This window comes from Antennarius striatus, chromosome 13 (genome assembly GCF_040054535.1).
Source record: "Antennarius striatus isolate MH-2024 chromosome 13, ASM4005453v1, whole genome shotgun sequence".
NCBI lineage: Eukaryota > Metazoa > Chordata > Actinopteri > Lophiiformes > Antennariidae > Antennarius > Antennarius striatus.
Window position 1 is genome coordinate 739,014 of NC_090788.1, and position 14,454 is coordinate 753,467.

Genomic DNA, 14,454 nt, shown 5'->3' on the forward strand with positions numbered 1-14,454 from the left:
CTTCCTGTTTAGCCTTCAGATTAGCAGCTACGTTGATTAGCGCACCCGACGCAGGCTGGCGCCGCGGCGGCCGACTGTCTTCAAACGCATCGTGAGCTCCTCTTGAAGCTGTTCTTCTCGCGCCTCAGATGAATCATGTATGAAGGATGAATTATATACTCCGTGTGCAGCAGCACACGTGTTGCAGCAGCCGTGACCCACGGGCGCCTCCCGTGTTTAACCGCCGGCGCTGGAACGTGGCGTGTGATGTTCAGAGCCTCACATGAGGCTGGGAATATCAAGCTTCCATTAGGTGGGAAACATTAACACAACAAAGATGGAAGTGGACACGAAAGCTTTGATGTCATTAGCAGCATTAGCATGCTAATGCTCCAGACCGCCGAATGCGCATTAAATAATTAAGAAGTAACGACTCAGCATCTTCATCACATCTTCATCATGTTCACATGCGTGTGCCGAATCAATTAGTAAATGGGATCATTACATGTTAATGGAACACGCTTGGAACAGATGTTTGTGGGTGTGAGCCAATCAGGAGAGAGGATTCTCACAGGAGAAATCTGCTGGGCCATCAGGACCAGTGATGATGATGATGATGAAGAAGAAACTGTCGTCATGTGATTCAAGCAGCAGCTCGGTGTGTTTTCTTTGATGTAGCCCAACGTTAGCATCATGCTAACACGCTGCCTGGAGACAATCTGGTGTCGGATGTTCGGTCGGTTGTTGGTCGGTTTGCTTCCTCTGCACTTCTTCAGGGTCCGACTACGCTGATGGAATGCGACGTGTCGGCTGAGAAAAAGGCTGTGTGTGTGTGTGTGTGTGTGTGTGTGTGTGTGTGTGTGTGTGTATGTGTGTGTGTGTATGGGGGTGGGGGGTCGTGGCCCTCTGTGTGAGCGTTACGACCCCCCACCAGGCTAGCGCTTCCTCACAGTCGTTTAGGGAGGCACACATGAACCGTTCTGTTCAGAACTGCTCTGCTGCAGTGAAACAGTCCAGGTTCACACAGTGAAACGGTCCAGGTTCACGCAGTGAAACAGTCCAGGCTCACACGGTGAAACAGTCCAGGTTCACGCGGTGAAACAGTCCAGGTTCACGCCTGAAACAGTCCAGGTTCACGCAGTGAAACAGTCCAGGTTCACACGGTGAAACAGTCCAGGTTCACACGGTGAAACAGTCCAGGTTCACACAGTGAAACAGTCCAGGTTCACACAGTGAAACAGTCCAGGTTCACGAGGTGAAACAGTCCAGGTTCACACGGTGAAACAGTCCAGGTTCACGCCTGAAACAGTCCAGGTTCACACAGTGAAACAGTCCAGGTTCACGCAGTGAAACAGTCCAGGTTCACACAGTGAAACAGTCCAGGTTCACACAGTGAAACAGTCCAGGTTCACACAGTGAAACAGTAACTGTTCTTATTTCCCTCTAACTTTCCGTCTGAGTCGATCTCTAACTTCTTTATTAGCTGAAACAGTAAATAAGGCATTAGTTCAGACGGATCTCGGTCTCTGGATTAAAACCATCTGTTTCTGTTGATGGAAATGAAGAACATTCGTCTGCAGCTGCGCTCCGGTCCTCTGATCTTCCTCCGGTCTGATCTAATAACGTCGGTTCTGAGCGCCGCCGCCGCTCGGCCGCGTCCCACATCACCGCTTAATATTTCTTCGGTGTCATTTCTCCCTCCTGTGAGCACAAACAGAATTCCACTCACCTGAGGAACGACCAGGACCCCCAGCAACAGATATCTCATCAGCTGTCGGAGGGAGCGTCACAGGACCCGCTTTAATTCCCCTCACGGGGCCGCATTCCATTTAGATTTACTAAATCACTGACGAGCAACGACCATTCAACACGTGCAGTTTTCAAATCAAGGCCTGCCCCCTGGATCAAGTCAGCTGGGAACCGTTACAATCAGCCGCCGTTGCGTTTGTCCCCGCCCCCTGTGGGATCACGTGACCACAGCTGAGAATAAATGCGATGAGACGGCGCCGCCGCCAAGGACGACACCCCCACGCCTCACATCACGGAGGAGACGACGGTTTAAAGTTTTATTACGGCTCAAGGTGTCCCCGTCCCTCCTGTCCGACCTCGACCAATGAAATCGCAGGAATCTGAAGGGACGCATCTTCCTGTTTCAGGGCTTCCTGTTCCAATTTAAAACCCTCAAACTGGAGGCGACGTTCCCAGAATTCATTCATGTTTCATGAAGTCACCGATAAAAAATTTAGCTTTTCTTTCCGACACAAAATCGTCGTCTCGTCGCGTCCGATCAATCGAACGTCGAGGACGCGCCTCACGCATTATTTATTCCGCTTTAACGTACGAACAACAAATAAAACTCGGCGTCGCATCCTGACATAGAAGAAGTAAAAACGTCATCTGCATAGAGGGAACCGCCGCTAACACTAACCTGGACTCACCTTCTCGCCGATAAGCCCCGCCTCCTGACTCCAGGTCATCCAGGCCCACAGAAAGCTGTGTGGCCTCCTGTCAGAGGTTTGTTGGCGCCGCTCCTCCATGATGGATTCCTCGCCGTAGGACCGCTGAAAGCCCGTTAAAACGGGGAAAATGGAAAAAGCCCTGAGAGGAGCGTCTGCCTTTGATCGGGCGGCGCCGACACCGAACGCCGTTGATGTTTTATGCGGTTAAAGATATTTCTGCTGTCAGGACTCATAAAGCGGCGCTGGAAATATCTTGACATGTGATCAAATCTCCACGGAGGCGCGTGAAATAAAAATATACAAAACCAGAGCGGCGTGTTGAGATCCGTCAGCGGCGCCGCGCCCACAAATCTAACGGTTGGTGCAGAACGTCTGGAGTTCTACTTCCTGTGGTTCCGTTTAGTTTAACCTCCAGTCGAGTCAGGTCCGGCGCCTCGTGGGGACCGGGCATCAGAAGAAGGGGCCGGTCCCCTCAGGAAGGAGGCGGAGCCAAACGGAATGGAACGAGTCATCAGACAGCTGTTTCCTGTTGAGTACGACGCCATGAATCCAGTTTTTATTTATTTTAATTTGACTTTAACTCTCTTCCTGTTCTTCCTGCTGCTTCTCATCTTCTCATGGTTCCAGTTCATCTCTCATTCTCATCATCCGACCATCCGACCATCCGATCATCCGACCATCCGATCATCCGACCATCCGATCATCCGACCATCCGACAGACAGCAGAGAAAACGGGTGATAATCCAGATTTACGACGCCTGACACAGAATTATGGTTTTCAGACATATTAACGGTATTAAAATCTTTACTGACTGATATTTTCCAAATTTATTATCTGAGGGGTTGCCAGGGGCGACCTGACATCAGCATCCGTCTCCTCAGCCCATAAACCAACAGAACGTCTCCTAGCGACCCGCCGGCCTCAGACGTCTGAGGAAGACGAGCAAGAGGCCGCGGCGACGAGCGAGTAAATGTAAGAAGATGGAGGAGAAGAAGATGGAGGAGAAGATAGAGAAGAAGATGAAAATAAAGAAAAAGAAGAGATGAAGATGAAGGAGGAGGAGTAAATGATGAAGATCAGTGCTCATGTTAAGTAGAAACGACACAGCGTCATCCGCGTAGAGCATTTTCTTTAGTACTTTACATACAACAGGAAAATACAAGGGTTTGTTTCCAGGAGGATACAGGAAGTGGAGCGGTGCTCTGTACATCAACAGGTTATTGTGGGCGTGGTCTTCGTCGGCACGTCGTTTTGTGACGAGCATAAAGTTTACGATTCACCACGCTTCAATCACACGTGAGAAGTTTCTATTAGCGGCTGAAACGGAGCGACGTGAGTGCCGTTAGCAGCGTTAGCAACAGATGTGAGAAACCAAAGCGTGAGGAAAACGTATTTACATCCCATCATGAACCCACCATGACAACAGGAAGCTGCTATTAGACCCCGCCTTCTGGACTCAAACACCTTCAAGATTCATCCTGAGGAACCAGACGAGCTGCTGATTGGAGGAAAACCTGAACACAGACCAGAATCTGGAGGGGGGGGGGGGGTACTGGGGGAGTGGGGGGGGCATGCAGTCGACCAATCACGTCCTGATCTGGCTTTTATAAATATATCAAATGTCTATATACAAGGAGAGTATCGGACAGGCCTTTAGCTTTAGCTTCTAGGTAAGTGTAAATTTCTCTGCTACAAACAGGGGGCGCTAGTTCTCATTCTGGCGTCTCTCCAGGAAGTTGCGAACACACCTGTCTCTTAAAGGGAACGGGAGATGATCTTAATGCTAAACGAACACGAATGAATAAATAAGAGATGAAATAAAAGCTCTTTGATGCTCCGGCGGTGGGAGGAAGTGGAACACGTCTGAAACGAACCTCCAGACGCTCCAGATCAGACGGCTTAAACGGCGGCCCGGTGGAACACGAGGTAAACACGGAACCGCTAGCTGTTGATCCGCTCTGAACGCTTTTTTTTTTCCTCGCAGGATGGATGAAGTCGACGGTCGACATGAAAAGAAACTGCGAGCCCTTAGAAGCAGAACGGAATTAAAGGAAACTTTCATCTGGCGGTTCCTTCATTAGTCCTGAAACCAGCTTGAAGTCGATCATCCAGCTCGCGCTAAACAGCTACGCTACGCTACGCTAACAGGGCATCTGCAATTAAAAAGATGTCCGCCTGTCCGAGCGCTTCAGCGTTTGAGTGGGATGTACCGTCGTTCTGAAGCAGCTGGGTCTTCCCGTCGTTCTGCGTGAGCGACAAGCGGATGCTAGCGACGCTAACGACGCAGCCGATTAGCATCCTGAGACGCTTCGTTTACGCGTGGTTACCGTTTCTGTAGCGGTAACAACTCCCGCGTTCTGAGCAGATTCATACGATACGAGGAGCAGACGTAGCAGCACGTTAGCGTAGCATGCTAACAGTTTGCGTCTCCATGGAGATATCTGACGGGTGTCGTCACGTGTTGGATCTGATGCATAGTAAAACTCAACAGTCGTGTTTGAAGCTCCGGTTCGGAACCACCAGACTAAAGATTCCAGCTTCCTGGGGGGTAAGGCGCCGGGGGGGTCATATGTACACATAGCAGGGAGGGACGGCTGCACATACAGGATGTAGACCTGGACACTGCATGCGTGTGACGCGTGATAACATACTCACGTCCGTGTATGAATGATTATATAATTACACTACAGACATTTTACCAATTTGGAACAAAATGAAACCCAAAACAAAAGGTTGGCGGTTGAGATCCGCGTCCATGCTAACGACTGGGAGCTCCTTCTGGTACCTCATGCTGGACATGTTTCCGCACCACCTCTAGAACCGTGACTGTGTAAGGCATTAGATTTGTTCACCGGGGAGGGGGTCGGGGGTGTTGGAGGGTGGGGGGGCTGCTTTAGACTACCTGAAATGAACTGCAGAAACGAGGCGCGGCACCCAGAACGACAACGACGGCTTTTCGCTGTTAAAACAATTATTTCCCTACTTTGGCAAAAACAAAATCATTTCTGAAACAGTCTCTGTTCACCAAAGGCGTCTCTGAGTGGAGCAGGTTCAGTACCGGAGACTCCGCCCAGTCGGTCCAATCCGGGTCGGGCTCCCGTCGGAACCACAAGCGAGGAGGCGGAGCCTCAGGCGGGGCGTTGGCCCCCGCCGTGGTCCCTCCAGCCAAGATTTACAGATTCCTCCGGCGATCAGTCTGTGGCTGCCCGGCGTCCTCAGCGTGAGCGTGTATGAGATCACAGCACTGTGCAAACTAAATGGAACACACCCGAACAAGTTGGCCCTTCAGTCCGTGACCTTTCATCTTGGTGAGAAAGAGAAAAATAGAAAGGAACATTTGTTGGAGCGCCGAGACGGACTCAGGCGATCTCTTTTATTCTGCGCATGTAGTCGTGAAGTTCTTCCGGGTCCTGGAAGCCCATGTCCTGACACACCCACTGGATGTCCTCCTCGTCCGCCACGGGGATGGAGTTGTAGGGCAGCTCCTCCGTGGGGAGGGTGGTGAACGTGGTGAACTTCACCCTCTTGCGCTTGGAGGTGGGGGAACTGGCGTCCTCGCCGTTCTCCTTGGTGGAGCCCCCGGAGCTGCCGTCGCCCCGCCCGTGGACCTGGCTCTGGACGCTAGTCTGGGAGCTCCCGCTGCTGTGGTGGTCCCCATGGCAACAAGTCTGCACCCCCTCCAGGGGGTTACTGGGACTCTCCACCTGCTGGGGCGACAGGTCGCTCTGGGCCCTCAGCGGTTGGCCGTTTCCCAGGAACACCCAGTGGTGGGAGTGGTCCATGTTGGCCTGGCCCTCCGGCGGGATCCGTTTGTGGCGGTATTTCAGCACGAAGACGATGCAGTTGATGAGGAAGACCAAGATGGCGAGGCAGAAGACCCCCAGGAGGGCGTACATCCCGATCTCGAGGTCGGTCATGTTGCGCGGCGAGTGCACGAAGTCGTCCTCGTCCTCGCCGTCGCTCTCCGTCGGTCGCTCCTGGTTGCTGACGGTGGGGAAGTTGGTGTAGTCGATGGGAACGCTGGCCGGCTGCTCGTTGGACGTCTCGTAAATCCTGCCGCTCATGTTCGGATCGATGATTGGACGCCGGGTGGCGGGCGCCAGCTCCACCTCCCCCTCCGTGGTGGTGGCGTCCTCCTCCGAGTCTTCCTCTGGCCCGAAACGCACCTTGACGTAAACGGCGGCAGACGCGATGACGCTTTTGCGTTTGGTCTTCTGACAGGCCTCGCAGATGGTCATCTCCACCCGCACCAGCTCCCCAGACCCCTCCCCTTCCGCCACCACCACGGGCCAGCGCTGCTGAGGCTCCTGGGAAATGGAGGCCACCTTGTCGTCCAGCGAGGAGGCGTTGAGGTTGTAGTCTTTGGGATCGAAGTAGGTCAGGCTGGCGGCAGTGTTGTCGCTGAAGAGCATCCAGACGGACAGGCTGGCCTCCTATTGGACGAGAAGAGAGAGACGGGTTAGATTGGAGGGCGGGGAACCGCACCTAAAGCAAGCGGCGATTGGTTCGAATCACCAACGCTTTCGTGTCCAACCAATAGAGGAGCAGGAACCAATGGAAGAATGGGGGAACGACCACAAGGAAGTCTTCCTTCTGGCCTTCGTAGACCCTTGTTCTTACGAGGTAGAGGAGGGTCTGACCTTCACCTGGTCACACCTGACTCAACGGGACTAACTCGATACCAAGAAGCGAGCCGATGGAAGGGTTTCTGTCTCCACTTCATCAGGACAAAAGGAAGACTCTCGTCAGAAAGAGAAGATTGTCCATCTAGAAATGAAGTCCTTGGCGATGGCGTCGGATGAAGGACCTGAAGTGGCGATTCATGAAGCCTTTGATTCAGCTGTAGTACTTACCGAGCGGCTCCACCTGACCCTGATGCGACAATCGGTGCATTAAAGGGAGTTTAAAGAGTTTCTAGTCGTTTCCGTGAGAACGAGGAGGACTGGAGCTCGATGGTGGAGGACGACCTCGTCGGATGAAAGACGTGTTGAGAAGGACTCCTTTCAGCTCGTCGTACGGAGATCGACCACGACGAGAGAACGTTCAGGCGGCGACGCCCACCAAAACACAGCTTCACGTTTCGTCAGAGGACGTCGGGTCGTTGAGGGTCGAGGGTCCGGTCGGTGTTGATCTAATCAATGTGATCGATCGATCAAACAGAACACGGACCGGAGAGTCGGCGGACGTCATTCACCTGCACCGGGTCGGCCGCCGACGTACGGACTCAGCGTCATCGCCCCGTCAGCGGGACGGACGGAAGGGTGGGGAACAGGTGGGGTAAAGGTGGGGTGAAGGTGAGGTAAAGGTGAGGTAAAGGTGAGGTAAAGGTGGGGTGAAGGTGAGGTAAAGGTGGGGTACTTGTGGGGTAAAGGTGGGGTAAAGGTGAGGTAAAGGTGGGGTAAAGGTGAGGTAAAGGTGAGGTAAAGGTGAGGTAAAGGTGGGGTAAAGGTGAGGTAAAGGTGGGGTAAAGGTGAGGTAAAGGTGAGGTAAAGGTAGGGTAAAGGTGAGGTAAAGGTGAGGTAAAGGTGAGGTAAAGGTGAGGTGAAGGTGGGGTAAAGGTGAGGTAAAGGTGAGGTAAAGGTGAGGTAAAGGTGGGGTAAAGGTGAGGTAAAGGTGAGGTAAAGGTGAGGTAAAGGTGGGGTAAAGGTGAGGTAAAGGTGGGGTAAAGGTGAGGTAAAGGTGAGGTAAAGGTGGGGTTAAGGTGAGGTAAAGGTGGGGTAAAGGTGAGGTAAAGGTGAGGTAAAGGTGAGGTAAAGGTGAGGTAAAGGTGAGGTAAAGGTGGGGTAAAGGTGAGGTAAAGGTGGGGTAAAGGTGAGGTAAAGGTGAGGTAAAGGTGGGGTAAAGGTGAGGTAAAGGTGAGGTAAAGGTGGGGTAAAGGTGAGGTAAAGGTGGGGTAAAGGTGAGGTAAAGATGAGGTAAATGTGACCAGGTGAGGTAAAGGTGAAGTCAATGACTAATGACTAACAGTCATATGACATCACTGAACTGGGACCCTCCCCTCACACCTGATTGGTCGACCCTGTTGACATCACAACCCTGCTCACGTCTGTTGGAATCCACACGTTTAACGTTTCTGTCGGATCATGAAGTCAAGTTTCTCCTCTTTGACTTCCTGATTTGTGCTTCACGGCATTCTGGGAAATCTGGAGCGTAAAGCGAACATCAACAGCTTGGATCATAAAATAATCATAAAAACATCCCTCTGGAAAGAGAACTTGCAGACACTCAGCGCGAGTTGTTAAAATATCATCCGGATTCATAAATACCTGATTAAACTTCTGCTTTACGAGACCAACCAATCAGAACGCGTCGCTGGAACGACGTCGGATAAATGCGATAAAGACGGTGACTCGACCGACGTTTGTGCGTTCGTTCACGTGGGATTGATGGGGGGCGTGGAGAAAGTTTTCCTGCTAAACTGAATCAAATGGCTTGAAATTGCGCCGGCGCTCCTGGGAGAGTTCCCCCTGTGAGCGGATTGGCTGACGCGCCGGCCTTGGAGAGCACTCAGGACAAAACATTACAATAATTACATTTCAAGGTGGCCAAGAAGCGGAAAGCAAGAAAAATTGGAATTTAATGCCTGCTTCTCTCCGGCCGACGCTCGTGAGGGCCAATCAGAGGGCAGCAGGAGGAAACCAGCGGCGTCCCCACCAGCGCGAGGCAGCGGCGCAGACGAGGAAGTCCTGGCGGAGTTCCTGTGAGGAGGACGAGGACAACGTCTCGCCGGAGCCGTAAAACCCGCCGGGATCAGGAAGGGAACGCGGCGCAAATACGGAGGCTGCCATGAAAACACAGCGCCGCTCCGCCGCCGTCCTGCCTGACGACAGGGGGCGGAGCCAAAGGCTGGACTCGGTCAAAATAAATCCCTGGCATGAAAGCCCCCGCTGTCCCGTAACTCTCGGGGCGTGGCGAGCGATTGGCCACACCTTTCGGGGCGTGGCGAGCGTTCGGACGTACCTGTCGGGGCGTGGCGAGCGTCTGCACGCCGCTGGCCTTGGCCACCAGGGTGTGGCTGTTCCCGGGGCTCGGCTGCAGCGATAGGCTGAGGCCCGACACGGCGTGAACTCGCATCTCGGTGATGGACACCTTGTCGTCGGTGACGGAGAAGGCCGCCTCCCCCAACACGGCGTCCACCGCCAGCGGCGACTCCACCTGTGGAGGAAACACACGGCTTTTATTGCCTCAGCGGGGCATCATTTAAAGCCCCGGATCGACGGCGGGGTTATTGTCTCTGTGGCTCCTGACAGACGATCGGGACTGAAGTGCTCTGTGCTGTTTGTTCGGCGTGTCAACAAACGGCGAGCAGACGACGAGCCGCCGCCCGACGCCACGGCGAGCGTGAAGCACTTGAACCCGTCTCTGCGGGTGAAAGTCATCTCCTCTTCTGACAGGCGTCTGGAAGATCATCATTTCATTTCAGCAGAGGTCAAGAGAGGCTCCACGCCCCGGCGTGACGCCGCCGCCGCCGCGCCGGCAGAAATGTTTTCGGCTTCAGCTTCAAGTGTTTTGACTCGTTTGCTTCAAAACAGCTCGAAAATAAAAAAAAGGTGTCTGGTTGTAATTTGATGTCATAAATAAAGCTATAAATTAAGTTGAGAAGGTTTGAATGTGAAGCACGTTATCATCTGTCATGTGACGCCGAATATCAACGCGTTGATATTAACAGTCCTGATGACGACATGAAGAAAACATGAAGTTTAAAACCACTGACAGAAAAACAAGAAGTTTGATTCAATTCTGAGAAAAAAATATTAAACCAACAAAAACCAGAGAAAAGAGCAGAAAAACACTGAACCTGGACTGTTTCACTGTGTGAACCTGGACTGTTTCACTGTGTGAACCTGGACTGTTTCACTGCGTGAACCTGGACTGTTTCACTGTGTGAACCTGGACTGTTTCACTGTGTGAACCTGGACTGTTTCACTGCGTGAACCTGGACTGTTTCACCGCGTGAACCTGGACTGTTTCACCGCGTGAACCTGGACTGTTTCACTGCGTGAACCTGGACTGTTTCACTGCGTGAACCTGGACTGTTTCACTGTGTGAACCTGGACTGTTTCACTGTGTGAACCTGGACTGTTTCACTGTGTGAACCTGGACTGTTTCACTGCGTGAACCTGGACTGTTTCACTGCGTGAACCTGGACTGTTTCACTGTGTGAACCTGGACTGTTTCACTGCGTGAACCTGGACTGTTTCACTGCGTGAACCTGGACTGTTTCAGGTGTGGACCTGGACTGTTTCAGCGCGCCGCTGCCTCGTCTTTACCCCACAAAGACACCAAAGCCCTTCTGAATATTTTACGAATCGTCCTAAAAACAGGAGAAACAAACTTTTGAGCAGCGACAGTCGGGTTGGATGTGCGTCCAGTGGGGGGGTTGGATCCATTAAGGGGGGGGCAGATCCGCTGCCCAACCGTTAAAGTTTGATGAGGGCGGCTCTTCTCGTGATGGATCGCCTCTCCGGCCGCCGCCGCTAAAACCGCTACATTAGTGGATGGAGGGGGGGGGCGTTCTTTATATTTAGGGATGGATTCGCTCCGGGGGGGGGCTCTAATAGAGACGAGTCGTTTCATAAATGATAACAGCGGTGAAGGAGCAGAACCGGCGCGGGGGGGGGGGGGTCTGAACATAAATCCTGAGAGGTCAGACGGAGTACGACTCCGACGCCGGCAGAGATGTTTGCTCGCCATTGATTTTCTGTTGTTTGCTGTTCATTTCCCCCCCCAGGCTGGTTTTTTTTCCACGGGCAAATTAAAGTGACTTAAAATCTAATAGCATTAAAATCGATATCTGCGACTACGTACAAATGTCAAAACACGATTCCGAGAAGCGTGTGCCGAGCATTGATTTGGTAAACGAAACAATTTAATGGCAGAAAATAATTTGGTTGGGGGGTTATGAGGCGTGTGGAAATGCATCAGAGCGCGTTCCGTCGATGCCACGCCCCCAACGTCAGGGGGCCCTTAAAGGAAATCAAAAGGGATGAAGGCTCGGAAACCAACGCTGTAAATTCCCACAGTGTTTCCGACGCTTGAAGTACACACAGAGTAACAGACCTTCAAAATAAAAATCAGCTTCTAATCATCGTCAAGCGTTGAAATAAAGTCCTTTTTGGAGGACATAAATAAAAAAGAGAGAAAAAAAAGAATTTTAAATTATTCCTTCAGGGATTAATTCACGCTTTTCTGAATTTCTTCTTCTATTTTTTTTCTGTTTTCTTTCTGATGAGTCGACGTGTAAATTTTCACACTCTGGATGAAAAAGACTCGATGATCTGACGGTTTCTTTCACGTCTACAACTCATTTTCTAAATCAGTCCTAAAAACCCGAATCGACACCGAACGCAACCTCGGGACGTCCCGGTGAAGCCCCGCCTACAGGTGGCGGTTGTCACGGTAACGGGATAAGACGCACCGGTTGACCACCTGAACGTCTAATCGATCAATAAACCTCCAAAGCCGATCATTAGACTGATCCGTGATTCATTTAAAGTGACGGATCAATACAGGGGAAGCCCCGCCCCTCATCATATGATGTCAAGCCAATTCTGACGTTAGCATGTTAGCAGGGTGCTAGCAAAAGATATCAGGTTAACCGTCTGCTATGACACTGTATGACATCATCGTTTTATGGACCAGAGGGGGCGTGGCTCAGTGAAGACACACCCACAACTGTTGTTTTCAATAGGATAGCATGTTAGCATTAGCATGTCTCTCTGCGCATCATCATTAGCATCTTCAGAGCATCCAATAGGTGGGTTTCCATGGAGATTTGAAAACATCACGTTTTTCTATGTACAGCTGAAATTGTAAGCCTTAGCATTTAAAGGAGCTATTGCACATGCTAATAAGGCTATCTGAAGCAGCTAATAAGGCTATCTGAAGCAGCTAGTAAAGCTATCATAAACAGCTAATAAGGCTTGTGCTTCGTTCCTGTTCAGATCAGCTGACTGATGTCGCGTTGCTCCGTTAGCGCCCTCTGGTGAAGCTAACATCGAAACCGGATTGCCGCTGTGGACGCTGCCTGTCCTTAGCGCCGCGCTGTGGCGAGGCTAACGGCAGTAGCGAGGCTAACGGCAGTAGCGAGGCTAACGACAGTAGCGAGGCTAACGACAGTAGCGAGGCTAACGACAGTAGCGAGGCTAACGACAGTAGCGAGGCTAACGACAGTAGCGAAGCTAACGACAGGAGCGAGGCTAACGACAGTAGCGAGGCTAACGGCAGTAGCGAGGCTAACGATAGTAGTGAGGCTAACGACAGTAGCGAGGCTAACGACAGTAGCGAGGCTAACGACAGGAGCGAGGCTAACGACAGTAGCGAGGCTAACGACAGGAGCGAGGCTAACGACATCGGTCGTCTTGATGTTTGCGGACGGGACCGGACTAATTACTGAAGCGTGAATCCAGTGAGGAGCAGCAGTCATTCGCTAATCCTGGGATTAATCCCTCACCTCCCGCGGCGGCGGCGGAGTTCTCCGAAAACCATCATGGACGTCGTCTTTACCGACTAATTAGCATCGGATCTGTTCCCAGTTAAACCTCCAGACCTTCATAGTTCTTGTTTTGTTTCAAACAGACGCGTCACGTTTAGAACGGGAACATTAAGTCTGGCAATTATCCCAGAGCGCCGCTCCACCAGTGGACGAGCGCCGCTGAATATTCATGAGCCGGCCCACTTTGTGACGGATTCAGATCCTCCGACGGACTCGTTTCGGAGCACCGCGGCGTGATAGTGGCTAATCATCGATCAATCACTTCGAACGGATCTCGTTTCTGTTTTCAAAGAGACGTTTCAACTCGGTTTAGTCCCGCCTTCTGGGTTCCAAGGGGCGGAGACTTCGGCAACCAATGATTAGCTACTTTGTGTCTGGAAGCAACGTGAGCCAACGCCGTTAGCTTGGAAAGCTAACGTTTGCTCACACATTCGTATCGATTCTGTTCTTCTGGCTCCGCCCAGGTGTGAATGTTGCTAATAAGTTAGCAAGACGGGCGAGTTGCTAACTTATTCATGTATAAAAGAGCTGGTAGCAGTTAGCAGCTAGCCCCGTTCTCGCCTCAGCAACACTTTGATTTGAAATTAGCTTCTGTTAGCATGCTCGCTAAGCCGTTGACTGTGAAGCACTTTGCGGCGCTTTAACATTTAGCCTCAAGCGCCACTTTGAATTCAACTTTAATGTCTTTTGACTCCTCATATAGATTCTTAGTAATCAGATTACTTTGCGCGGGGTAATCCGAGTGTCTAGCATGGAGTTGTGGAGCGTTTTGATCGATCATCTCTAAACACCTAGCATCTTCTTAATTTACTTTAGTGGCAGGTTGGGTCTGCTCGTAAACGACGCGTCGTTATTCACGGCCGTCGGCGCATCGCAAATGATCCATCGCTCATTTAACATGATGGATGAGCGGCTTCTATCGCTCGCCATCATCCGACGCATCCATCAGACGGACATTCTGTTTCCTGACAGGCTGGAGCTGCGATCCTTCACCGCCATCAAAACTCACGCCGCCGCGCCGCAGGAATGACCGCCGATATGGCGGGAAACCTCTGAAGCATCCACCAGGAGGTTCTGGTCCACGAAAGTCCAGGACGAAGATCGTTACAGGTTGCTCTAAGACCAGCGTCACCCTTTCAGAACCATCGGCCGTCACCACCATGTGGTTACCTTCAGGCTGGTGGATCCCAGCTCCAGACCCACCAACACCGTCCGGTCCACCAGCTCCGCCACCCGGGGGTCGGCCACCTTCAGGGAGTCCTGGACCAGGTCCGTCACGTCCACCTGCCAGTCGGGGCCCAGCATGGTGATGACCTGGTCCGTGCCCTCGGTGGAGGTGGTGTGGAACTGGGTCAGGACCCTGACCAGGGCCCGCTGGTACTGCAGGGTGCAGCCGCGGCTCAGCCGGCGCTCGTCGTCCTCCTCGTCCGCGTCACTGTCCCTGGTGCTCCTGGGGGGGGGGGGTCAAAAGACATCTGGTGTTATTAGGGGTCGGGGCAGGTGGTCGGGTTCTGGCCAGA

At 52.1% G+C, this 14,454-nt stretch overlaps 1 protein-coding gene across 2 annotated transcripts in view; it reads right to left on the reverse strand.

Moving 5' to 3' along the window:
* Positions 1-3,557: 3,557 nt before the first annotated feature.
* The window catches only part of tmem132e (transmembrane protein 132E), a 131,872-nt gene continuing 120,975 nt past the window's right edge, over positions 3,558-14,454 (reverse strand). For both annotated transcript variants that reach the window (XM_068330616.1, XM_068330615.1), the window contains exons 7-9: positions 14,105-14,384; positions 9,400-9,594; positions 3,558-6,872 (exon numbers count right to left, since the gene is read on the reverse strand). In XM_068330616.1, the coding sequence (XP_068186717.1) occupies positions 5,799-6,872; positions 9,400-9,594; positions 14,105-14,384 (1,549 nt within the window). In that variant the 3' untranslated portion in view covers positions 3,558-5,798. The remainder of the gene's footprint in view (positions 6,873-9,399; positions 9,595-14,104; positions 14,385-14,454) is intronic.